This window comes from Onychomys torridus, chromosome 11 (genome assembly GCF_903995425.1).
Source record: "Onychomys torridus chromosome 11, mOncTor1.1, whole genome shotgun sequence".
Taxonomy (NCBI): domain Eukaryota; kingdom Metazoa; phylum Chordata; class Mammalia; order Rodentia; family Cricetidae; genus Onychomys; species Onychomys torridus.
The window spans coordinates 74,419,434-74,446,747 of NC_050453.1; the positions used below are offsets into that span (position 1 = coordinate 74,419,434).

General features: G+C 40.8%; 1 protein-coding gene across 7 annotated transcripts in view; it reads left to right on the forward strand.

The window, feature by feature from the left end:
• Nucleotides 1-27,314, forward strand: part of R3hdm1 (R3H domain containing 1) — a 148,399-nt gene that overhangs the window by 119,318 nt on the left and 1,767 nt on the right. For all 7 annotated transcript variants that reach the window (XM_036201733.1, XM_036201736.1, XM_036201732.1 and 4 more), the window contains 6 exons: nucleotides 5,543-5,694; nucleotides 12,216-12,319; nucleotides 15,485-15,657; nucleotides 20,309-20,453; nucleotides 26,600-26,682; nucleotides 27,066-27,150. In XM_036201733.1, coding sequence (XP_036057626.1) covers nucleotides 5,543-5,694; nucleotides 12,216-12,319; nucleotides 15,485-15,657; nucleotides 20,309-20,453; nucleotides 26,600-26,682; nucleotides 27,066-27,150 — 742 coding nt within the window. The remainder of the gene's footprint in view (nucleotides 1-5,542; nucleotides 5,695-12,215; nucleotides 12,320-15,484; nucleotides 15,658-20,308; nucleotides 20,454-26,599; nucleotides 26,683-27,065; nucleotides 27,151-27,314) is intronic.

Here is a 27,314-nt window from a genome sequence, read left to right on the forward strand (position 1 = left end):
TGGGTCCTCATAAATCAATAAGTTACCAAGACAATGCCTTACAGCCATGCCCACAGGCCAGTCTGGTGGATGTAATTCCTCAGTTGAAGGTTCCCTCTTCCCCACGTATCAAGTAGACAATAGAAACTAAGCAGTTTAGGAAGTAATTTGTAAGTGGGTTTAATTTATTAACCTGCATGTTTTCCACAGCTAAGGAATGGAATGTTAAAAAAGAAGTCCAAAGGTCATTGTTATTCAAATAAAAAATGAAAACTTCTTATCATGAAGAGAAAAATGTTCATAGATTACATTTAAACATAGGTAAACTAATTGGTGATCTTGTGTAGAGGAGTAACAGAGAGATCACAAAGGAAGCACTGAGCATGTGAAAGAAAGGCCTGCTGCCAAAGGTGGGGAAGTAAAGAACCTTCCTCTTCTGGTCATGGTGCTGCGTGCCTCAGAAGGCACAGGTGGATGTCTGTGGGTTCAAGACCAGCCTGATGTACATAGTTCCAGCTAGCCCAGTTTATTACAGAGAGATGCTATTTAAAAATAACCTTCAACTAATTTTACAAGAAAATTAATTAGTTTACAAGGCATAAATTAGTTGTAAAGATATTTAGAGGATGGATAAGGATATAAGCAATTACATAAGCATAGTCTATATAGTTCCAGAAAATGTTAAGTATTTGCCGTGTGAAATTATCAAGGAATTGTGATGAAGTAGTTAGGAATATCTAGCTTTGAAGTCTATTGATAGTACACTGGAATTGCAAAAAGGAGATATATCATGAAAATAGTTTCACATCTTTTCTTCTCCCTCATGTCTTCGGTACCTTTTATAAAACCATCATTCTTGACTTAGTCACATAATCTTCCCCGTACCTAGACACGCAGGGTTGGCACCAAGCTAGAACCACTGCCTTCTACAGGTCTGTGTTCTTACAGTCTAATCCTGAGCATCCAGCATCTCACTCTGTTCTGTTGCCATACATTCATGTAAAAGAGATTTGCCCTTGGTTTCTAGGGACTCACAGTCTATTTTCAGAAATGTCATTTAAATAAAGTATAGCTTTGTTAGTATAATTTTTTGTTGTTGCTTTTGGTGTTTTGTTTTGTTTTGTTTTTTCAAGACAGGGTTTCTCTGTGTAGTCCTGGCTGTCCTGAAACTCTCTTTATAGACCAGGCTAGTCTTAACTCGCTGAGATCTTCCTGCCTCTGCCTCCCAAGTCCTGGGATTAAAGGCATGAGGCACCACCACCCAGTCAATATAATAATTATTGTGAGAAATCCACAGGGTCTGCTTAAAGGGTAAAGGAATTTATTAGGAAGGAAGACTCACTACAGGAGATTTATTGTAAGGTCCTGGAAGAACCTTCCCATACAGTCCCATGCTGTTCTTCCACCTGAGTCTGTTCCAGCATCTGAGGCCACGCTCCAGGGGCAGGTACTTCAAGGTCATAGGTAAATGGGACAGTTAGTTACCTGCTACATTTCTAGAGGCGGTGCTTCAAGGTTATAGACAGAACAGATATTCACAAAAGTAATAATTTTTAAATGGAGCTGGATGTTGAAAATAGTTCCTGTTTTTTGTTTTTAGGGAGAGCTTGTTTTTGTAGTTTGGGAGATTGAAGTATTATGCTTGCGCTATATATAGCATGCATTTTTTTGCAAATTCTTTATCATGTTATATCAAGCAGTCCTCACACTAGGTAAATGTGAAGGTAAATAGAGATAGTGTTGTGGCCAACTGGGAATGGGAGCTTCCTTTGTCATGTCTCTACCATTATGGGTAGATAAGTACAAAGTGACAAATTACTGTCTGGAAAACAGGCCAGGTCAAATGCTTGGTAGGACCTTAACAGTGTGTTCTGAAGCCAGGTGGGTGTTTTTGTTTGTTTGTATCTTGTGGATTTTACATTATCTCCCTGATCCCTCACCTCTGCCTTGTCACTTGCACCCACACCACCAGACCAACTCTACTGTGTTGCCCAGGTGAGGTACAGGGCCTGCTCTCCTGCAGTTGTTGAAGGGTAGGGCCAGTTCTCCCTAGAGCTGCAGCCAGTAAGGGTCATGGCCAACTCTGTGCAGCCCTATCCTCACTCTTTTCCATTTTGAATCTCACCACAGACTGGGGCTGTGGCAGGGCCGTGGATCTGCACATGGCCTCTGACAGCAACCCATGCCAGGGCAACACCATGTCCCTGCGTGGCAGTACAGGCTACCCAGATCTATATGGCCCTGCAGATGCTTAGCCCGTGGGCACTAAGATGGCCCTTGTTGGCAGTGCAGGTCATTCTGGCTGGAATGGACCTAGTGGCAGTAGAGGCCACACATTCTTAAGCAGCATCCCTTCTCTTTCTTTTGGAGTTCTGATTTGTTTGTGTGTCTGTTTGTTTTTTCAAACCAGGTCTAACTATGGCGCTCTGGCTATCCTAGAACTCACTATGCCTGCCTCTGCTTCTCGAGTGCTGAAATTAAAGGCATTCACCACCATTTCTGGCAGATTTTTTTCTTGTTAAAAATATATTTGAGTGCTAGAGAGATAGATGGCTCAGTCATTAATACTGCTTCTTGTATAATTATCAGGATCTGAGGTCCATCTTCAGCACCCACAACAAGGGGCAGCAGTGCACACTTGTGATTTCAGTGTTGGGGTGGTGCAAAGAGCACGGTCCCCAGGGTAATTGATGAGCTTCAGGTTCAGGGTGGAATTCCATCTAAAGATGTAAAGGAGAATGACTGAGGTACACCCTGTGTCTTCAGTGTACAATATATGTACACACACAAAGTGTGTGCAAACACACAAGCTCACTCAGATTGTTTCAGTTAGCGAGATAAAGTTTCGTCATTTTTCACTTCAACTTACACAATTGGAAATAATCTCATTTGTAGCCGGAGACCTTCTCTCCAGCCTCCGCCAAGCCATGTTAGTCCAACAACCCACTTGTAAAATAAACACATAGACATTTATATTGTTTAAACTGCTTGGCCATTAGCTCAGGCCTACCATTGTCTAGCTCTTACTCTTATGTTTAGCTCATTTCTATTAATCTATAATTTGCCACATGGCTCGTGGCTTACCAGTACCTTACATCTTGCTTGTCATAGCAGCAGCTGGCAGTGTCTCCCCCCTCAGCCTTTACTTCCCCGAATTCTCTTCTTCCTTGTCCCGCCTACGCTATCCTTCCTGCCTGGTTATTGGCCAATCAGCACTTCATTTATTTTACCCAATCAGAGCAACACATTTGACATACAGGACATCCCACAGCACTTCCCCTTTTCTTTTTTTTTAAAAACAAGATTTTAACTTTTATATAGTAAAATTTTAGGTAACAAAACAATTATCAAGCAAGAATTACAGTTACAATATTAAAGAAGATACCTATCTTATATCTAAGGTTTTATATCTAACTTACCTTTTATCATAACTGAGGAAATTATAACTATCTAGTCTTCAACCACATCAAAGACCTCGGAAGGATATAATATTACCTGAGAATCGGGAGAAGGATGCAAGCAACTTTTGGGAGTCTTGTAGGATAGACAGAGACAGCTGGCAGCCTGGACAGTCACCTAATGTTCCTTTGTACATTGGGGCATTTGTCTTCAGCCCACAGGGCTAGAGTCTCTTGGTCACTTTTTTCAGTGTCCTGTAGAATGTCTGGCAGTTTCCTCTGCGAAGCAGAAACCCGAAGGACCATTTCGCCAAGCAAAGTTCAGTGGTCACCTTTCTATGGGTCCTGCATGTCCAGTTGATCAAGCAGTCCAGGCAAGAACAGTTTTTGCCCAAATGTCGATTTTTGCCAAGGTGAAGATAAACTCCATATTAAATGTCTTTAATGCCCATCCTCCTCTCTGAAGTAAATCGGTGTTGCCAGGAGCAGACATGTCTCACTGTCCAGAAAGTCTAAATTTTAAAAATATTTTAAATGCCATAGTCTGTAGACCTTTGAAGTGTTTGAAGATTACCTGTCTATCTGAAATATATCTATGTATACCTAGAAAACTTAACATAACTTTAAGTTTGACTATCATAGAAGACTAATTGATCTGTATTTCTTAATTATCCATTACAATCTAAATGAGTTGCATAAACATAATACCTCAAACAAGAGTAGAAGTACATATACAGTATAACAAAATTAACTTTAAGTTTGTATCAATAGACTAAAATCTATACCAATGTAAGACATTTAAACAAATTGTTGCTCTTTAAAAGTAAGTTCATTAATCTATCCTTTCATCTTATTATATCTATATTATATCCCCTTTTCTTCTTTAGAAAGAGATTGCATTTATAATCAACCCGATTTAAATAAAAATATTGGTTTTTCTTTGTCCCACACCAGAGGGCTCTTCTGATTTGGGACACAAGTTAGTAGTTACTCCTTAGTAGACAAAAAGACTGAAATGTGAAATGTTTTACAAAGAGGAGTAACTCAGACACATAGTTGTTTGTTTAATTTGTAATAATTTCTCCAAAGGGAAAGTAATTAAGAGTTTACTTTGTATTTTGAGATGACTGATTACAAGTTGCATTTTAGAAATAATACTTAAAGTTAATTAATCTCTTTTTTTACAGCTGAGTTTTACTGTGTATTACTGACTAGTCTAGAATACAGTAAACTTTAGAGAAATTACTTAATTTCAGTCAACTTATCTATAAAAAGGAATGTTGCTTATCATGGTTGCACACACCTGTAATCCCAGTATTTTAGAGGCAGAGGAAAGAGGATTACAGCAAATTTTCAGCCAGCCTGGTTTGCACTGCAAATTTAAGGCCAATTAGAATAGCAAGACCCAAAAAGCAACAAAAACTCAAAAGGAACAAAAAATTGCCAAGAATTTATGAAAGCAGTTTCTTTTGTTGAAATGTTTTAATTAGATAATACACAAAGCATTTGGAACCTTGCAATAAGTGCACCGTAGTTTTGACCTTCACTATCACCATTACCATCACTTGTGACATTATGACTATCATAAGTTTATATGTTGGGTTTCTTTAATAAAATCACTATATCCCCCTATAATTTTATGGTACAATTATAAATCAGGAAAACTTATAATGCCTGTGTGGTTTCTGATTTAGAAGCTCGAGAACTGGAGTAGAGATGTAGCGTGACCATCCAGTTTCTTGTGGAGAATTGAAAATCCACTTTCCAGATGCTTGCTGAGCTAACTCCTTTAGATGTTCAGAGCAGTCTCTCCCTACCTCTACTGGAGACACACTTCCAGCTTTTCTGATGTGGAACTGCAGTGTCTCATGGGTAGTCCAGTGAGGGGATGGCCAAAGTTCCATAGCTCTCACTATGACCTGGTGTGCTCACTGATACCCTTCCTGAATCCTTGTTCAGCTTTGTCCATCAAATGCACTTAGCCTATTATGTGGTTCGTGTCCATCAAAAACAGTAGCTGGCCCAAGGACACATAGACTATTATGGTGGTACTGTGGTGACCTTTTCTTATTAACAATACTTTACAAGTTTACAGGGACTTGAAATGAACATTTACAAGGTTTAGAAAAATATTTTTTCTATTTAAATTGTTTTTCAAATTCTAGGTTTCACTGCCTCAAGGTTCTCAAGGAATGGCCCATCAGACTTACCAACAGCCTGTTGTATTTCCTAACCAGTCTAATCAAGGATCTCTGCCCACAACAGGAATGCCAGTCTACTACAATGTCATTCCATCTGGCCAGCAAAGTAATTTAAGGTGAGTGTGACTACAAAGCCTACTCCTCTGGCTCCCACTGTTCACAGGAATATTGTGTGCTGCACCACTGAAAGTTGACCAAAGGGCTACAGTTAAGTAAATTACAAAACAGAAAAGGTATGATGCTTTCTAGTTACCTAGTCATTTTTTTAGATTCATTTATTTTTATTTTATGTATGTGTGTTTTTCTGCATGTATGAAAATGCAACACATATATGCCATGCCCAGTGGAAGCTGAAGTTGGTATTGGATCCCCTGGAACTGAGGTTACAGATGGTTGTGCCCCATTGGGTGGGTGCTGGGACCTGAACTTGGATCCTCTGTAAGAGTAGCTATACTCTTAACTGCTCAGCCATTCTCAAGGCCCTTTTCTACTAATTTTTAAACATTTGTATGAACTGATTATCCCAGCCCATTTGAAAATAGAAATTTATATGGATTTAAAATCTTTGAAAGTAGAGTCTAGAAAGAGGGCTGAGCAGTAAAGAGCACTTGGTGGCTCGCAACAAGAAGTGTATATATAACTTCAGCTTCAGGGAATCTAATGCCTCTTGCCTGCACAGGTACCTGCACTTGTGTGCACTTACTTGCCCACATGCAAACACCCACACCTAATTTAAAATAATAATAATAATAATAATAATAATAATAATAATAATAATGGATGGAGAAATATCTCAGTAGTTAAGATCACTTGTTGCTCTTCTAGAGGACCTGAGTTTGGTTCTCAGCACCTATGTCTTGCAGCTAATAATTGCTTATAACTCCAGCTGGCTTACACATAAATAAAATAAATCTCTTTTGGGATATTCCTGAACCCTTCATGACTGACTAATGATAATTTACTTGTCCCTAGAAATATTGTCCCTCCCTTTGACAATGCATGGTGAAGCGTTATTCTAATTAATCTTATCAATAAAAAAATCAGGAGTCAGGTATGGGGTAAAAACTTGAAAGATTAGAGAAGCAGGGGAACAGCCACAGTTGCTATTTACCTCTCCAATTCCTCTGTCCAAAGGGACTGAGATCCTCTCTCTGCCCCTACCTTACTACTTCCTGTCTCCTCTCTCTACAGTCCTCCAAACATCTATGGTTAATTTTGGTTGGCCATTGGCTGGCCTAGCCTTCCAACTTGAAGCTTTATTTGTCAGAACACAATCAGAATAGAATATCACACAATAGTATGGTGGCTGTTCTCATGGGTTCAGCTTTAGGGCTGAGGTACTAGAAAATTGACTGAGGCTAAGACTCAGTCTAAGAGTTTGAAGAATGACATACAGAGCAGAAACAGTACAAAGGGGGCTGAGAAGCAGGCAAGGCTCCTGTGTGTCCATTACTGTGCTCTGAAACCTCATCATATACTGCAATAGCTAGCATGCATTGTCAGCTTGGTGCAGCTCAGAATCACTTGGGAAGAGAGTCTCAATGAGGGAATGCCTAGATGAGACTGGCCTTGGGCATGCCTGGGGTAAGAGTAGAGTTGTCTTGCTGGTCTCAATTGATGTGGGAAGACTTACCTATTCCCTGGTTCCTGAACTATTTTGTTTGTTTGTATTTTGTTTGTTTTGGTATTGTTTTGTTTTTAAGACAGCCCCTGTCTGTGTAGCCCCTACTGTCCTGTAACTCGTTCTATAGACCATGTTGGCCTCAAACTCAGAGATCCGCCTGCCTCTACCTCTGCAAATGGGTCCTGAATTGTAGGAGTAGAAGAAGCTAGCTAGTTGAGCCACACGTGTGTTCCTGTCTCTCTGCTCTTAACTGTGGATGTGATGTGACAGTTTGTGTCAGGCTTCCAATGCCTAGACTTCCCTGCAGTAATAGAGTGCAACTGGGAGAGCTTTCTCTCCTAAGTTGCTTTTTTGTCTGGATGCTTAATCACAGTACCAGCAATGAAAGTACAATTATCAATAAGCAGAAAAGTTAATAGTTAGATGAAAAACTAACTATGAAAGTCATCACTCATCATACATACAGCTCAAGTGTCAATTCTACTTCTACAAACTAAAAATTTGCAAACCCTTTCTTTGGCCTGAGAATGAGGCCATTTTTTTCATAAATGACATTGCCCTTTTAACAGGAAGAATGTTGTCAGAGTCAGATATCATATCATCCACCATAAAGATTTGAAGGGCTAGGCGGTGGTGGCTCACACCTTTAATCCCAGCACTCGGGAGGCAGAGCCGGGCGGATCTCTGTGAGTTCAAGGCCAGCCTGGTCTACCAAGTGAGTTCCAGGAAAGGCACAAAGCTACACAGAGAAACCCGGTCTCAAAAATCAAACAAACAAACAAAAACATTTGAAGGGCTGAAGGGCCTGAGAGGGTGTGGCTCAGCTGGGAGAGTGCTTGCCCCAGCATATATGAAGCCCTGGATTCTAATCCAGCACTGCTTAAACCAGGTGTGGTGATGCTCCAGGGAGGTGGAAGCAAGAAGGTCAGAATGAACTCTTTTTTAAAAGCTAGCCCCATTTGTAGAATGTCAGAGCATTCTTTGCTAACATACCAGAAAAAATTAGTATAACAGTCCTTCCTATGTTGGCTAAGGCTGAACAAAGTTAAAGATAGCTATTCTCTTCTGAGATTTTTCCATGGTCCTGGAGTGCTTTTGTGAGGGAAGGTCAAACTCCAGAAATCTATAAGATGGCGGAGTTTTAGGATTTTCCTTGTTTGCTGTCTTCAGCGCTTTCTCTCGGATATGATGACTCTTAACAGTTTGAAGAAAGGTGAGAGAGCTGCCCCATCCCTGGGTCTATTCAGCTTTGTAGGCTGAAGTAAGCTAACTGTGTGGATACTAGACTGCCTTTCCTCTAACACAGTGGCCCTCCTCTATTCCACCTGTAGATAGCCCAGTCAGGGGTGGCATGGCCTCCACCTGAAGAAGGGAGTGTGCATCCTGTCACTCTTGCATCAAGACAAATTACAGCAGTTATGTGGCATCTCTGTGTCATGTACAGAACTAAGGAAGGATCTTTCTAGGTAGAAATTTGTAATTAACAGCAGTTTTTAAAACAATAGCACTCTTTACAGAAAATGTTACTTCTGCTTCAGATGAGAATAGAGACCACAATATTTCTGATGTATTAGAACCATCAATTAGAGTTCCTAACACTTAGCCTAAAAAGGAATAAAAAGTGGTAAAGCATAAATCCTCAGCTGTGCCAGATGACTTTAGGCTTGAGGTCTGTACAACATTGTGCCTATTAATATACTAACTCTATTGTGTACTTTGGTGGAGTTGGGGCTACAGAGATGCCTCAGTGGAGCACTCATTGCTCTTGTAGAGGACCTGGATTGGGTTCTTAGAACCTATAAAGTGATTCACAACCATCTATAACTACAGTTCCAGGGAATCTAAAGCCCTCTTCTGACCTCCCCAGGCACCAGGCACACACATAGTACATATACATACATTCAGGCAAACAATTGATACATATAAAAGATTAAATAAAATCTAAATATTTTTAAGGTGTTCAGATTGGGGATAAAACTCAATGGTTGGTCATATGCTAAGCATGTGCAGGATACTGGGTTTGATCTCAGCACTGCAAAAAGAAAGTGTGTAGACACACCCTTTTATCCTGGGAGGCAAGAGGCAGTGTCAGGCAGATTTCTGTGAGTTCCAGGCTAACCAGGGCTGTGTAGTGAGGTCAGAAGATGCCAGATATGGTGGCTTACACCTTTAATACCAGCACTGGGGAAGTGGAGGCAGATAGATTTCTGAACAACAGGCCAGCCTGGGTCTACATAGTTCTAGGCCAGGCTGGGCTGCAGAGTGAAACCCTGTCTCAAATATAAGTAAATAATAAAAATGAAATTAAAAAAATTTTCCACAAATTTTTTTTATGAGCAAACTAGTGTTTTCTTTAACATGCTTGTAGTGGCAACCTCAGTGTGATTTTGTAGCAATAGCAGAATAAGTAACAAAGATTTTAATTAATTGAATGAATAAAGTAAAAAGAAAAATGTTCTTTTTACTGCTAAATTATTGCCTTTTCAGAACATCTCATTTCTTCTTTAATAGTTACAACTTTTGGTTTGTTTATTTTACTTATTACATGGTGGGGGAGGGTTGTGGGCACACAAGTGCCATAACACATGTGTGGAGATCAAGAAACCTCACAATAAGTAGACCACAAGTATGTGAACAAGATCAGGTGAGGGTATCTCTGTGGGCCAAGGAAACAAGAAAAATCTCCCAGACTGTTGTCTAAGCTGTATTATTTCTATAGGTCATTCATATTCATGTAGTATGTTCTGGGCATAATTAACAGCAAAATAAGTAGTGGGGGCAGGCACAAAAAACACTATTAATCTCTAAGCCATTTTTTCTAGCCCCTCAAATCACTCCATTAAACCCTCCCTTGAATTACTTTCTCTTTCCATTTAATGGAACTCCTGGCTTACTTTCACTTAAGCAGCAAAGCTAATTGTTGTTATTAAGGAATCATCAGCCAGGATTGCATATGAATCTGTGTGTATGTTGCCAGGAATTGAACACAAAGCTTTAAAAATGCTACACACTGTTAACACCCCCAACTTTGGGGCATTTTCAAACATGTAAATACATACAAATACATATAGAATCCCCATGGGTTCACACTTACCACTTATAGTGACTTGTGCTTTCATCTAAACCTGTGCTTCTGCCCCTCCTATAGTATTTTGTTTGTTTGTTTTAGATTTATTTATTTTATTATTTTATGTGTATGTATGTTTGCCTGCATACATACATGTGTATGTGTACCTGTGTGTGAACAGCACATGCATGCCTGCTATGCTGGGAGGTCAAGAGAGGGCATTGGATCCTCTGGGACTGAAGTTTTAAGACAGTTGTGAGCTGTGATGCTGGGAATTGAACCTAGGTCCTTTTCAAGAGCAATAAGAGATTTTTACCACTGAGCCAACTCTCCAGCTCATCCTGTAGATCCTAGGTATCATATTATTTTATTCATGAGCATTTCAGTATATTTAGCCCTAAAGATTTTTTTTTTTAAGATTTATTTATTTATTATGTATACAGTGTTCTGCTTACATGTATGCTTGCAGGCCAGAAGAGGGCACCAGATCATATTATGGATGGTTGTGAGCCACCATGTGGTTGCTGGGAATTGAACTCAGGACCTCTGGAAGAGCAGCCAGTGCTCTTAACCGCTGAGCCATCTCTCCAGCCCTAAAGATTTTTAAAATTCATATATCCATCATGCCATTTCTTTTTTCTTTTTCCTTTTCCTTTTTTTTTTTTTTTTCAATTCCTTACATGAAAATATAGCCCATACATGTTTTGTAAGTTCTGCATGTGTCTCAGGAGCTGCCTGTCTCTGCATTTGACTGATATACCCATTGTGTCTTCTCACATGTGTCTGTGTAGTTTCTAATTCATTGCGTAATCGAGTTCAAAGTAGTGTTTTTAGTATAATTATATGAGACAGTTCTAAGAAATCATTGTGTTATGAAGTGATCCTTACTGAAAGATGGATTAATGGCTTAATGGAGACTGACCAGACTGGTATTATAGATTAGGATTCCTGACCAATCATCACCCTGAAAGAATTTATAAAAGAGAAAACTGAAGATTTATAGTAAACCCATATTAGTTTGACTCTAAATGCTATTCAAAAATATCTCAACAACTTACGTTTTTGTTTTGTTTGGCTAATTGCCTTCCATGTTTGCCTGTTTTTATGTTAGAATATGTTAGAGTGTTTTGTTGCCCTTATCTTTACTACATTTTTCCTTTTGTTTGTTTATTTTGGGGTTGGTGTTTGTTTGTTTGTTTTGTTTTGTTTGAGACAGGGTTTCTCTGTAGCCCTGGCTGTCCTGGATCTCACTCTGTAGACCAGGCTGGCTTTGAACTCAGAGATCCGCCTGCCTCTGCCTCCTGAGTGTGGGATTAAAGACGTGCGCCACCACTGCGCAGTTTACTACATTTTTCAAGAAATAACATTTTTTCTGATTCTCTTCCAATTGCCGACTTTCTTACTTTGAGATTATAACTGAACTGCGTTTCTCCTCTCCTTCACTCCCCCCCCCCAAGCCCTCTCATATGCCTCCCCTCCTTCATATTCACCTTCTCTTTTTTGTTGTTTTGGGTTTTTTGTTTTCGTTTTTTCTTCCAGACAGGATTTCACTGTGTAGCCTTGGCTCTTCTGGATCTCGATCTGTAGACCAGGCTGGCCTTGAACTCACAGAGATCCTCCTGCTTCTGCCTCCAGAGTGCTGGGATTAAAGGCGAGCGCCCCCACCCAGGGTGACCTCTTTTTTTAAAATCACTATTGGAACACTACGACAGAAATGTTAGAATAATGGTAAACATTTCAGTGATAGGATTAGGAGACGGTTTTCAGTGTCTCTGTTGGAGCTGTGAACGTAAAGTGGTTTTTACTGAGTGATCACAGTTCAAAGAGTGAAAATGAGGTTTGAAAAATATATCTATTTAAATAGATTTGGAGGAAAGTTTATTTCAGGCTCAAGGTCATCTGCGTTTCATTATACTGTTTTCTGTGTTTGGTGTTTTACCCTATAGCTCTGCAGTCGGTTACTTACAACATCCAGGGTCAGAACAAGTGCAGTTTCCTAGAACCACATCGCCATGCAGTTCTCAACAGCTCCCAGGCCACCAATGTGCAGGTATGTCTAGACAGCTGACGCCTCAGAGGTTGTGGTTCATTTATTTGAGGAGAGTTGACTGGTTCTCAGCTCCCAGAGTGCTGGCATACACTCAGATGTCTCATGTACTGTGTTGAGTCAGGTAGGCATGTGCAGCTCACACCTTTTTCTAATACTAGGCCCATTCTTCTGCCTTCATTCTCCCCCTTCTATCAGGTTGGTAATCCTAGGGATCCTTTCCTAAATTCTCTTATTCTTAGATCTTTCTGGATAATTAGATTTGCCTAAAGCCTCAACTGCTACCTTTTGCTAACACCTGGCAAATCTTGCTGCTACTGAAACAAAATCATGTAGCCAGTTGTCTACTGGACATCTCCACCCAGAAGTTTAAAATCATGTTAGACTCCATATTTCTTCCTTTTTACATCTCTTAGCACAGCCTTCATCTAGTGACTAGCGCAGAGGTCTCAGAACCATGACTCTTCTGTGGCGCCCTGTCACACACACCGTGACTATTTCTTCAGAGACTTTTTACCTACTATGCTGGGTTTAGTTTTTTTTTTCCATGTCTTTGCAATAATCTCTTAAGTGTTTTATTTATTTTATGTTTTTCTTGCTTTTATCGATTTTCTAACACACACAGTTACAAAACACTGCATATACATGGTACACACACATATATCCACACAAACAAAATTCCATACATATGACATAAAATTCAATAGTCTGCTTTTTTCCCTCCCTCCTCAAAAGCAATCCTCCCAGTCACACATGTGTGCTCATTTACATAGAACCTTATTTCTTACTACACTTTTTTTTTCTTTTTACCCCCTTTTGAGCCTAGTTCAAGGCCAAACAGCTCACTCTGCTTCAGGTTGGCCTCAAATTCAAGGCTACTCTCCTGTCTCAGCCTCCTGGGTGCTGAGAATTACACTTTGACACCACAAGTACTTGGTTTACCAATTTTTCTTCTCCTAGAAATGCCTGTCCCCCCAGATCCTCTCTTTTTCCAGTTTGTTCAGAACTTTAAAAAGCTTTAATGCTGCACTCTGCATCTATAAGATCTTACACTGTATTTTCCTGTGGTGGTTTGTGGACAGGTAAACAATGAGTGGTTGTCAGTAAATGACTAATTATGGTTATATCCAGCCTGAACCACTTTTAGTTGAGGCTTTTAGGAGACCTTGCAACATCCTGCCCAGTCAAATCCTATCTCACACAACTTAATGTTCTTGATATCAGGTAAAAAACATACTTAATACTAAAAATGGGACCTAGGGATATGATTCAGTGGTTAAAGGCACTCACCACTGAAGCCTGACAATTCCACAAAAACAAAGTGTGGTAGTGTATACTTTTAATACAGCACCCAGGAAGCAGAGGCTGGTATATCTCTGTGAATTCAAGGCTAGGCAGGTCTTTAAAATGAGACCCTGTCTCAACCACCACCACTCCTGCCATGTGCCCACAAAAAAAAAAAAAAAAAAAAGGAAAAGAAAAAGAAAAGCAGGATATAGTGGCACACATATGTAATCTCAGTACTCCTATGGTAGATGAAAGGCAGAGACAGAATCACTGGGAAGCCCGTGGGCCATGAAGCTTAGAGTATACAGCACAGCTGGAGACCCTGCCTTAACAAGATGGAAGTTGTCCTATCTCCTTACATGTGCCATGACTCAATGCATGTGTCTTTGTGTGTGCATACACACACACACACACACACACACACACACACACACACACATTTTTAAATGCTGTGGCAGTAATATGTATGCAAGAGAAATCAGAAGGGACCCTGTTTATATCTCTGTACTACACACTTAGCAAAGTGTTTAATAGGAGGGATGTCTGTCTTGCTCAACAATGCATATGTGCACGTCAGAGGACTGTTTTCAGCACTTGTTGGTCTCACTCGTGTGGGTCCTAGAGATCATCAGGTAGGTCATCCTGTTTGGTAGCAGGCACCTTTACCCACTGTGCAGTGTTACCAGCACTTAGCAAAGTGTTTTTACATTACATACAGCCCTTGTAACTCTAAAGTCAACCTAGTTGGTCCTGCATAGCCTCCTTTTTCAAGTGAGAAAGCAGAGTAAAAGAGGTGAAGCCATTTTCTTTGCTAGTTTGCCCTGTACATGTGTTACCTTTCCTCCTATTTTTGGTTTTATTTTCTTTTTGATTTAGTTTGGTGTAGGGGAACATTATCTGGTCCCGTGCAGCCCCAGGTCCAGACCAATCTCTCCCACCTGCGGTCCCACAACCGCTTATAAAATAATTACTCGGAGGCTTTAATATTAATTACAAACTGTATGGCCTATGGTTCAGGCTTCTTGCTAGCTAGCTCTTATAACTTAACTCAACCCATTTCTATTAATCTGTATGTTGCCACATGGCTATGGTGTTACTGGTCTGCTGGCATCTTGTTGCTCCTTGGGCAGTGGGATGGTGTCTCTTCTCTCATTATCTCTTTTGGATTTTCCCACCTGGCTCCATCCTGCCCTGCCATAGGCCACTGCAGCTTTATTTATTATCATGGGAGCCACACATATTCACAGCAAATAGAAAGACATCCCACAGCATTTTGGTTAGTTTGTTTATTTGTTTGTTTGCGACAAGGTCTCAGTATAGCAGTGGCTGTCCTGGAACTCTTTGTAGGCCATGCTGCATGCCTCTTTTGAGATTAAAGGTTTGCACCACCATAACTGGCTTTTTGGCCTTCTACTTATTTTTGGTAAAATACTCACAAAATTTGTATTTGGAAAACATCTATTTTAAAAGTTAGGAACATTTAAGTATACATATTATGCTGTTCTCTATTAGGTCCTTCCAGATATTTAGGTCTAAAGAATTCCCACTGCTTGTTTTAAATGTTTTTATTTGCTTGCTTTCTTGAAAGTTTAGGTTTTTGTTTATTTAAAATAGGCTCTTACTACATAAACCAGGCTAACCTAGGCATGATTCTCGTGCCTCAGGGTCCTGAGTGCTGGGATTTCAGGTTTTGTTTTAATGCCTTTTTAAACACACACCACTTATATGTAGCAGGCTACACTGAGAGCTTAAATCTAGCTTGTATACATAGTTATAAAGCCTAATTGAGAAATGTGAAATTAATGTTGTTTTCCTAGTGTTGTAAAATAATCATTAGCTGCTAAGACACGGTTTCAGCATACTCATTACCCTGGTTTCCAGCTGTGCCACAGCAGCCACCCGGTGGAGGAATGGTGATGATGCAGCGCGGCCTCCCGAACAGTGCACAGTCTCGGGCACACTCACCCCCACAGTGGAAACAAAACAAGTGTTACTGTGACCACCAGAGAGGGCAGAAGTGCATGGAATTTAGCAACATAGACAATATTGTCCAGGTAAGATGTTTTGTTTGTTATCTGACTGTCATTTGTTTTTGAGTTAGAGTCTCACTGTGTGGTCAGTCCTGTGACCTAGAAATCACATTGTTCTACTTTCTTCTGCCTCCCTGAGGTTAAAGCTATAAGCCACTACATGTGGTTTGGTTTGAACAACCCTTTCATCACATATGATGATAACACTGTATTTGAAATCCTTCTATGATTAATAGGGCATTTGAACAGTCCTTACATCCAGACATTTATATCAGTATTCAAATATTATTTTCCAACTTTTTTTTCTTTTTATTTATTCTGTGTCTTTTACATCAAGTATCTTGATCCCATTCACTTCCCCGTCCCTTTGTATCTGCCCTCTGCCCCTGCACTCCCCCACCTCAAATAAAACACAATTTAAGAGGAAAAAGGAAAGAAAAAAAAGGGGAAAAGTTAAAAATCTTGTCATGGAAGCTGTAGTGTGACACAGTAATCCTCTTGTTTGGTTAGAGGCCTCTGGTTTCTGCTACACTGTCAATGCTGGGCCCTCACTAGGACTCTTCTCGGATATCCTGTTCCTGCCTTGTGTCATGGAGATCCTGCAGCTTTGGGTCTGCGGGTCAGGTCCCTTCACATGCTCCAGCAGGTCATAGATGGGGTGGATATTGGGTTGGGCCAAGTAATAACCCTGGTTCTGGGCCTTTATTTTCCAAATTTTAAAATGAGGTCTTCTGTAGCCTAGGCTGGCCTCAAACTCTTGATTCTTATACTTCACTTTTACTTTCCAACTTATTTATATTCCAAATAAATTTGACCAGAAGAGAGCTGGGCATGCTAGTTCATGTCTTTAAATTCGCAGCATCAGAAAGCTGAAGCAGAATTGAAAGTTTGACAAAGAAAAAGAATAAAAAACCATGTGTCTTCATTACTTTTTATTTCTCTGAAGAAACACCATGACTAAGGCAACTTACAATTTTTTTGTTTTTTGGTTTTCTGAGACAGGGTTTCACCTTTCCTGGAACTCACTCTGTAGCTCAGGTTGACCTCTAACTCACAGAGGTTTGCCTGCCTCTGCCTCCCGAGTGCTGGAATTAAAGGCATGAGCTACCCACCGCCAGGCAGCAACTTGTAAGATTTATTGGACTCATTGTTCCAAAGAGTTAGAGTACCATGATCATCATGCAGAGATCATAGTGGCAGACAGTCATGGTGCTGGAGCGGTGTCTTACTGCTTACATTCATAAGCACAAGGCAGAGAGAGAACTAACTGGGAATAGTGTAGGCTTTTGAAACTTCAGACCCACCTCTAGTGATACACCTCCTCCAGCAAGGCCACAGCTAACTCCTAATCCTTCCCAAACAGTTCCACCAACTAAGGATCAAACATTCAAATGTGAGCCTATGGGAGCATTCTTATTTAAACTCCACACCAGGCATGGTCTTACTCACCTATAATCCCAGCACTTGGAAGTTGGAAGCATGAAAACAAGCAGTACAAAGCCATCCTTAGCTACGCTGTGAGTTTGACCTTATTGGGTCTCTACTTCAGACCCTATCAACAAAGAACAAGGGGTTGGGGATTTAGCTCAGTGGTAGAGCGCTTGCCTAGCAAGCACAAGGCCTTGGGTTCGATCCTCAGCTCAAAAAAAAGGTAAATGTTTGGCTGATCCACCTTTAGTGATTGTGACAACTGACGAATACAATTGTTCACTAGGTTCAAAGTTATTTGTCTAATCTGCCTACTTTTACCTTTTAATGCGGTGTGTGAGGAAGTACAGGCTCACCTAATATGTGCTTTTATCCACAAAAAAAGAAAAAGAAAGAAAGAAAGAAAGAAAGAAAGAAAGAAAGAAAGAAAGAAGAAAGAAAGAAAGAATTAAACCTAGCCAAGTGTTGTGGTCTAGACCGTTTATCCTAGCATTCTGAAAGCATAGGCAGTCAGCTGTCTGAGTTCAAGGTCAACCTAGTCTACATAGAGAGTTTCAGGCCAGTTCAGGGGTAGGTACATAGTGAGACCTTCTGAAAAATAAGACAAAACCTTTTTCAACCTAAATTTATGCTTTAGTTCTAGAGGGTAACTTATAGATGTATAAAAAACAAATTATGTGGTATAGACAGGCTGTTTGCAGAGAAATTATCCTTTTTGCAAAAAGTCTTTATCTTTTAGTTACTTATTTATTTTATGTGTATTTATGTCTGTGCCCTTGGGAGCCAGAAGAGGGTGTCAGATTGCCTAAAGCTGGAGTTAGAGATGATTGTGAGTCACCATGTGGGTGCTGGAGATCAAATCCAGGTCCTATGGAAGAGCAGCCAGTGCGCTTCATTGTTGAGCCGTCTTGGTGGTTTTTGCCCTTTTTTTTTTTTTTAAGCATTTTTTTAAAATTTACATAATTTCTCTCCCTCCAATTCTCCTTCCATGTCCCTTCCACTCCCTCTTAAATGCCTATCATCAAATTCTTTGATAGATCCTGTGCCAGAGCAGTAATGTTTTTACCTGCCAAGCCAACTCTTGAGTGCTCCATCACTCTTTTTGGATAGTATTTGTTCTTGTTTTTTTCCAAGGCTCGTATTTAATGAGATCTCTCGTACCTTCTCTTTTTACTTATTTATTTATATTTTTTTAAAGATTTATTTATTTGTTTATTTATTTATTATGTATACAGCATGTATGACTGCAGGCCAGAAGAGGGCACCAGATCTCATTACAGATGGTTGTGAGCAACCATGTGGTTGCTGGGAATTGAACTCAGGACTTCTGGAAGAGCAGTCAGTGCCCTTAACCTCTGAGCCATCTCTCCAGACCTTTTTTTGTTTTTTGTTTGATGTTTGGTTTTTTGTTTTTTATTTGTTTGTTTGTTTGTTTTTTTGTTTCTGGTTTTGTTTTTTGGGTTTTTTTTTTTTTTTTTTTTTTTTGAGAGAGAGAGAGAGAGAGAGAGAGAGAGAGAGAGAGAGAGAGAGAGAGAGAGTTTCTCTGTGTAGCTTTGGTGCCTTTCCTGGAACTGACTCTGCAGCCCAGGCTGGCCTTGAACTCACAGAGTTCTGCCTGGCTCTTACTCCCTAGTGCTAGGATTAAAGGCATGAACCACCACTGCCCAAAAAGAAATACCTTTTTCTTTTCTTTTTTTTTGGGGTGGGGGGGAGCTGAGGATCGAACCCAGGGCCTTGTGCTTGCTAGGCAAGTTCTCTACCACTGAGCTAAATCCCCAACCCCGAAGTACCTTTTTCTATCCTTTACCCCAAGTTGATGATTGTTGATGGTGAGGTATGCTTCTTGGAGGCAGCAAAAAGAAAAAAAAATGGGTCCTTTTTACTAATCCAGTCTGCTGGCCTGTGTCTTTTTATTGGGGAATTGATACTGAGAGTTATTATAAACAATGGTTATTAATTCCTGTTATTTTGTTGTAGTATTTTCTTAGGCCTCTTTTGATCAAAAAGTGTTCTGGAGTTGTTTATTTATTACTTGTGCCCTCTCGGGTGCATTAATCTTCCCTTCAGACTGAATTATTCCTCAGTGACCTCTGTACAGCAGGGGCTAGGCTATTCTGATGGGCCTGCTTTTATATGTAACTTGGTATGTATATCTTATAATATCATTTTATTTGTTTTCAAACAGATTCTTGCTATGTAATTGCTGTCCTGGAACTCACAATGCATGTCAGGCTGACCTTGAGTTTTTCTGTCTCTACCTCCAAACTGCTAAGATTATAAACACCACACTTAGATAGGATTTTTTTTCTTTTAAATTTTTCAGATTTATTTATTTATTTGTTTGATTTTATCTTTGTGAGTGTTATAGGTGTTTTGCCTGCATGTATGTATGTATACAACACAGGTCAGAAGATGACTTGTTCCCTAGAACTGTACTTACACGTGGTTATAAATACCATGTGAGCACTAGGAACTAAACCTGAGTACTCTGCAAGAACACCAAATACTCTTAACTGCAGAGCCATTTGTCTAGCTCCACATTAGGATTTTTTTAAAAGATAAAGTAGGACAAAAAAAGAATTCAAGTATATTTGATAAAATCATAGCTGAACACACAGACAGTTCATGTATAGATTTGCTAACAGACTATAAATAGCCAATGACCATTAAACAATTAAACTGTGTTTATTTGATTTGGGGGTTCTGTGTGTGTGTGTGTGTGTGTGTGTGTGTGTGTGTGTGTGTGTGTGTGTCTGTGTAGTAAGTCCAGAGCCTCATGCATGTTGAGCAAGTACTCTAGCACTGAGCTTCACCCTGATCTCAAAATAGATCATTTAAAAGACATAATTTAAAATGTTAGCCAACACCTAGCTACAAGCTCTCTTAGTGTTTCTGGGTTGTAGTATAAATTAATACAACTCTTTTTGGAATGCCAATTGGTGACATTTTTCCATTTTCTAAAACACAAAGTACAAAGTCTAGTTCACAAATCCACTTTTGGAACTTTGACTAGTAAAACAGGTTTCAACGATATAATAGTCTGCTCTCATTTTGTAATAATGATGTGTGAATGTATATGCATAGGAATAATCTGTTGCTTAGTGTTTGAAGGTAAAGATTATTCATAATGATTTAACTTTTGAAACCGGTATCCGTTTATAATTCAATGAATAAAAAATTTTGTCCAAAAGGAAATTGCGCAGCAGCCTCCCCCGTGTGACCTAATTTCCCTCTGCTGTGATTCCAGCACAGCCCTCAACTGAGCAGCCCCATCATCTCCCCAGTGCAGTCGCCGGCACCGGCTCAGCTGTCCGCCCTAAAGACCATCCGTCCGTCGGGACCGCCGCTCTCCATCATGTCCCAGCTTGCTAGGCCTTTTGTTCCTGGGCAGGGTAAGTGTTCATGAAACTAGTCACAGCTTCAGAGAGCTGGTAACTAACCATCCTGATGACACCTGTCACTCTTCTCTGTATAACTGCATTCGTTTATTTATTTTGTGTGAGTGTGTGCATACATGTGAAAATCAGAAGACAGCTTGGAGAAGTTGCTTTTCTTCTCCTTCTACTGTGTTCCAGGGATCAAACTCATATTATCAGCCTTGGTGCTAATGCTTAATTAGAAACCGTAGTATTTCCTTCATAGTAACGGTACACAATGTTTTATGTTTATAGTTTGTTTATTAAGAAATTGATTCAGTAAGCACTATACAAAGTTTAATGTGCCCCTACTCTGTGAATAAAGGAAGTTCTTTAAAAATAAACAAACTTTAATCCTGGTGGTGGTGGCGCATGCCTTTAATCTTAGCACTTGGGAATCAGAGCCAGGTAAATCTCTGAGTTGGAGGCTAGCCTGGTCTACAGAGCGAGATCCAGGACAGGCATCAAAACCACACAAGGAAACCTTGTCTCGAAAAATAAACAAACAAATAAGTAAATAAATAAATGAGTGAAGCAAGCCACCTGTAAATCTTATTCATTGTTTTAAACAAAAATCCAGGAATATAAGGATCCTAATTATATGAGATTTGCCTACTGATGAGTTAATCTAATCTGTATGTTAGAAATCAGAAAGTGGTGGAAATGAGATGTAGAAGTAATTGGTAAGAAAATAAGAGGATAACTCTTGGGAGAATGCAAATATCCTTTGCTGTTTTGTAGTCATGGTTACATAGACTTACTACTGTTAGAATTTATGGAACACCAAACTTCAAACATCTGTTTTTTTATTGCATGTTAATTTTACCTCACTTTTTAAAAGAATTATATAGTGTACACACAATAAAAATGAGCACACTTGTATAATAGAACAAAGGCTAAAAATATACACACCGGACTATCAGAAGTGATAGAATTGCCAGGGTGACTTGTATTTTTCTCCCTTTTAAAATTTTGTTTTTGTTTTTTTTTTTTTGCCAGAGCTGAGGACCAAACCCAGGGCCTTGTGTTTGCTAGGCAAGCACTCTACCACTGAGCTAAATCCCCAACCCGTCCCTTTTAAAATTTTTTAAAAATTATCCATTATTATTAATATTTAATTTCATGAGTATGGGTGTTTTGCCTGCATGTATGTCTGTACCACCTGTGTGTCTGCTGTTTATGGAAGCCATAAGAGGGTATCAGACCCTCTGGAACAACATGGCTTTGAGTCACTGTGTATGCTAGAAATTGAACCTAGGTCCTCTGAATGAGCACTTCTATTGAGTGATTTCTCCAACGTTACTTTCTCCTTTGTAATTCTATATTCCTAAATTTTTATACTTTAATGACTATTTCTTAATTTTATTTTTACTATTATTATTATTGTATATGTATGCCATGGGATCGGGGGAAGAGCACACATGGTCTACAAGTGTGGAAGTCATAGGTAACTTTGAAATCAGTTCTCTTTCCACCTTTATGTGGGTCCTGGGACTTGCACTCAGATCATCATATCTGCCAGCAACCGCTTTTACTACTGAGCCACCAGTAATCCAAAGCAAGAACGCTTGTTATAAAAAGTGAATTGAGGGCTGGAGAGATGGCCCGTACTGAAGCAGTGGTGGTGCATACTATTATTTCTAGCACTCTGGAGACAGAGGTAGGTGGATCTCTTTGAGTTCAAAGCCAGCTCAGCCTATAAAGTGAGTTCTAGGACAGCCAGGGTTACACAGAGAAACCCCAAGAGAGCAGGGAGAGAGATAGGGAAGGGGAGAGGGGGAGAGAGGGAGACCCCCTTAGGCACACATATATGCTTGGTCACCACGGAGTGGTACTCTTTGATAGGACTTGAAGGATTATGAGGTGTGGCCCTGTTAGAGCAAGTTTGTCCTTGAGGATGAGCTTTGAGATTCCAAAAGTCCATGCTTTGGTGTTCTCTCTCTCTCTCTCTCTCTCTCTCTCTCTCTCTCTCTCTCTCTCTCTCTGCTTCAATACCATGTGTGCTACCATGTTCCCCACCATGATAATAATGGACTAAGCCTCTGAAACTGTAAGCCAGCCCCCAATTAAATGTTTGCCTTCGTAAGAACTGCTGCCTTGGTCATGGTATCTCTTCATAATGATAGAACAGTGACTACTACATGGCTCCATGGTTAAGAGCACTGGCACTGGGTGGTGGTGGTGCATGTCTTTAGTCCCAGCACTCGGGAGGCAGAGCCAGATGAGTTCCAGGAAAGGCACAAAGCTACACAGAGAAACCCTGTCTCAACAAACCAAAAAAGAAAAAAGCACTGGCTGCTCTTCCAGAGGATCCCAGTTCTATTCCCAGCACTCAAATAGCAGTTTTCAATTGCCTGAGACTCTAGTTCCAGAGAATTTCATGTCCTCTTTGGGCCTTCATGGCATTGTATGCATGTGATGCACTGACATATATGCAGACAAAACACTATACACATAAAAAAAATGTTTTGGTGGTTTTGTTTTTTTTTTGTTTGGAGTGCATATTATTCTTATAAATAATCTGAGTTCAGTTCCCAAAACCCCCATCAGTCAATTAACAAGGACTTGCAACTCCAGTGCCACGAAATCCAACACATCTGAGCTCCACAGTTGTTACTTGCATTTGTGTGTACATGAGTGTTGTTCGAATCTTAGATGGTCTTTTAATAAAGAACCAGAGCCAGATATCAGGGTGAAAGCTGAAAGATCAGAGAAGCAGAGCAGCCAGCCACTAGTTCTTACCTCTAAGAAATCCTCAGCCTAGAGAGAAAGAGTTCCTGTTTCCTTATACTTTATATACCTTTCTCTGCCCAGATATCACTTCCTAGGATTAAAGATGTGTGTGCTTCCCAGTACCACCACTGCCTGGCTCTGTTTCCAGTGTGGCCTTAAACTCACAGAGATCCAGATGGATCTCTGCCTCCCAAGTGATAGGATTAAGGGTGTGTGTACCACTGCTTGACCACTATGTCTAATTTAGTGGCTGGCTCTGCCCTCTGAACCCCAGGCAAGCTTTATTTGGGTACATAATATGTCACTACACATAAATACATGCAGATAGACATGCACACTGATGATTTTGTACATACTTTTGAAATAAAAAATTAATAAACTGAAATGGTGACGAGCACCTAGTCCAGCCTTTGATAAGGAAGCATCTCTATTATTGCCAACTCTGTCTTAACATATTAGAAATAAATTCTGTCATATACAACCAAATCTAAGGTGTCAGGGGTGTTTTTTGAGACAGAGTTTCTCTATGTAGTTTTGGTGCCTGCACTGGAACTCACTCTGTAGACCAGGCTGGCCTTGAACTCACAGAGATCTGCCTGGCTCTGCCTCCCAAGTGCTGGGATCAAAGGTGTGCACCACCACTGCCCATCAGGTGTCAGAATTTTTAAGCAACTTTCTGTGAATTCTACGTTTTTGAACATTACTGACTTGTATTCATTTTACCGTTGTGATATACTCAACTCTAACTTGTGTGTGTCTTCACACTACATTGTGTCTGGTTTGTGTCTGCTCTGTAGACAGAACTTAGAGGAGGGTATGATAGGTTGTCCTGCCAGGGAGCTGATCAAGTGCCCCCATCCAGTTCATCAGAAAGGTCCCCAACTAGTCTTGGATGCAAATTCCAGCATTTGGGAGGTATAGCAAGAGGTCCTCTATGAGTGCTCTGGTCCACATGCTAAGTCCTAAGCTAGCCAATGCTACATGTCAGACCCAGTGTCAAGTTGGTTTTGGTTTTGTCTTTAAATATCTGGGGTTAGAGAAATGGCTCAAGAGTTAAGAGCGCTCTCTCTCTCTCTCTGTCTCTCTGTCTCTCTGTCTCTCTCTCTCTCTCTCTCTCTCCCTGTCTTTCTCTGTCTCTCTCTCCCTGTCTCTCTCTCTGTCTCTGTCTCTCTCTCCCTGTCTCTCTCTCTCTCTCTCTCTCTCTCTCTCTCTGTCTCTCCCCCTGTCTCTCTCTGTCTCTGTCTCTCTCTGTCTCTCTCCCTGTCTCTGTCTCTCTCTCCCTGTCTCTCTCTGTCTCTGTCTCTCTCTCCCTGTCTCTCTCTCTGTCTCTTTCTCTCTCTCTCCCTGTCTCTCTCTCTCTCTCTCCCTGTCTCTCTCTCTCCCTCTCTCTCTCTCTCTCTCTCTCTCCCCCTGTCTTTCTCTCTCTCTCTCTCCCTGTCTCTCTCTCTCCCTGTCTCTGACTCACTCTCTCTCTCTCTCTCTCTCTCTCTCTCAATTCATAAAAACCAGACATTTATTTTCACGGTTATGGAGGGTAGAGGGTCCAAGGTCAAGATACCAGCAGGGTTGGTGTCCAGTGACATCTGCTGTTAAGAGCACTTTCTGTTCTTGCAGAGGACCAGGGTTTGGTTTCCAGCACCCACATGGCAGCTCGGCACCACCATTAACTCCAGTTGCAAAGTATTCACCTTTCTTCTGGCCTCTGCAGACACCAGGCACACACATAAATACAAATGACTAATAAAAGTAATCATTTTTCAAAAAGGAAGAAAGGATCCCTGTTGGGAGGCAGAAAGTCTGTGCCCCGCTTCTTTATATTAGGATGCTGTTGAAGGAATGAGCCTGAGATGCCTTGTACATGCATCTTGGCACTTGGTAATCGCTGAGTTGTTGAACTCCTGTTAAAATGAGAGTGCAGACGGAAGCAGCACCACTTCTGCCTTTACTTGTGACAACAGTCCCATCTGAATGGAAGAGAACAAATGGCAGACCTTCGTCCTGATGCCACACCCATGAGGGTTTAGTTGTCGAGCCAAGGGATGTTGAAAAGCCAAGTCATTCACCCTCTCTAAGCAAGAACATACTAAAAACACCCAAATCAACCAGCTCACAACTGCCTATAATTCTGCTTCCAAGGGAATCCAACACCTCTGGCCTCTTGGGACACCTGCTCTCCTATATACATACCCACATAAGGACACACACATGCGCATAATTAAAGTTAGTTTTTAAAAATACTAAGTGAGGGGTTGGGGACTTAGCTCAGGCCCTAGGTTCGGTCTTCAGCTGGGGCGGGGGGGGGGGGGGGACAAAATAATAAAAAAGACCCCATAAATAAATAAATGGATGAATGAATAAATAAATGAATGAATGAATAGACAAACAAAGTGAAAGGCTGGCAAAATGGCTCATCATATAAGGACACTTGACTTGGCTGCCAAGCCTAATAACTTGAGTTTGATTCCCCAGGACCCACCTGGTGGAAGGAAAGAATGGACTCCTGCAGGTTGTCCTCTAACCTCCACACTTGTGTCATGAAAAGTGCACGCCCACACACAGTAAATAATAGATATAAATGGAAGGACTTTGTTTTTAAGTAAAGGGGCTAGAGAGATGGCGTCTCAGTTGAGAGTGAGTCCTGCTCTTGTTGAAGACCTCAGTTTGGTTCCCAGCATCCATATTGGGCAGCACATCACCAATGTAACTCCAGCTCTAGAGGATATGATGCCCTCTTCCAGCTTCCTTGGGCACATGCACTCATGTACACAGAACTAAAAATAAGTTGGCCGTTTCTGGTGCATACTCTTAATCCCAATTCTTGGGAGGCAAAGGCAGTTGGATTTCTTTGTGCTTGAGGCCATCGTTGGCTACATAGGTAATAAAACACTCAAAACTTTTTTTTAAGTAAATGCATAGTTTCAAGGCATACAATGCAGTTTCTCTGTCCCTTCTCCTTTTCTCCTGTCTCCCTCTTTTGTAACCCTGCTTTTCAGAAGCCTGCCTTCTCCTTTCAGAAGCTTACTCTGGCTCCTTGAAGAAGTTAAGGAACTCTGTCATTTTAAAAAAGTACATCTGGCTCAGTAAGATGGCTCTACAGTTAAAAGAACTTGCCTCCAATTCTAATGACCCTAAGTTCAATCCCTAGGACCTACATAGTAGAAGGAGAAAACTAACTTCCACAGGTTGTCCTCTGGCCTCCACACACCCCCATGATTTATTTAGTATTTGCACACATACAAACACACAAATAAATACATCTATTATGTCTACTTGTTTCCCACCAAACTTGTTTTCTATGTTTATCTTCTTTCTGAACAGTTAGCAAACTCTGGTAAGTACATTACAGCCAAAAAGAGGGAACCATGAAAAGTGTTTTTAATGACTTTCAGGAGATGCCAGGTATCCACTGCTTGGCCAACCCCTGCAGTACAGCCCTCCTACTCTTCTGCATGGACACATTCCACACCAACAGGTATGATGGGCATTTCCTACTCCACAAACTTTGTTGCTAACCACCCTACCTGTTTCTGAGAACGTCAGAGGTGCTGAGGCCAGCTGTTCACACTGGCTAAGTTCTGACTGCCTCAGCCAGCTGCTGAGACTTGTTAGCACTGGCCCAGTGTAGAACAGAGCAAGGGGCACGGTGGCAGCTGCTCAGCCCTGTCGTGCTTCATTACTGATTGCAGAAGATGGGGTAGCTACAGGTACAGCACCCTTGTTTATGAAAGATAGCCTCCCAGAGAGGTCCTTGTGAGCTGAGAGAGGTAGAGGCCCAAGGCTACAAACCCAAAGTTTGTTTGGGTGCTATGTTTTCATATATGACAACTTTGTTTGCAACTCTTCCTGGTTTTCCAGGGTCAGTCTGGCAGCAGGCATGGCAACCGTGGACGCAGACAAGCGAAGAAAGCAGCATCCACTGACCTTGGAGCCGGCGAAGCAGGTGTGTCCGTAGGCATTGGTCTGAATACTCAGTCCACCACACCATAAAAATGGGCTCCGTTCTTTTAGAGTCCTTTTAAAAAGTTCCTAGAAATTACTCCATCTCCACCTTCAGTTTCTTAGAAGAGATGTGAGCGTGTACATAGTAAGGCCTTGGCAGGTAAC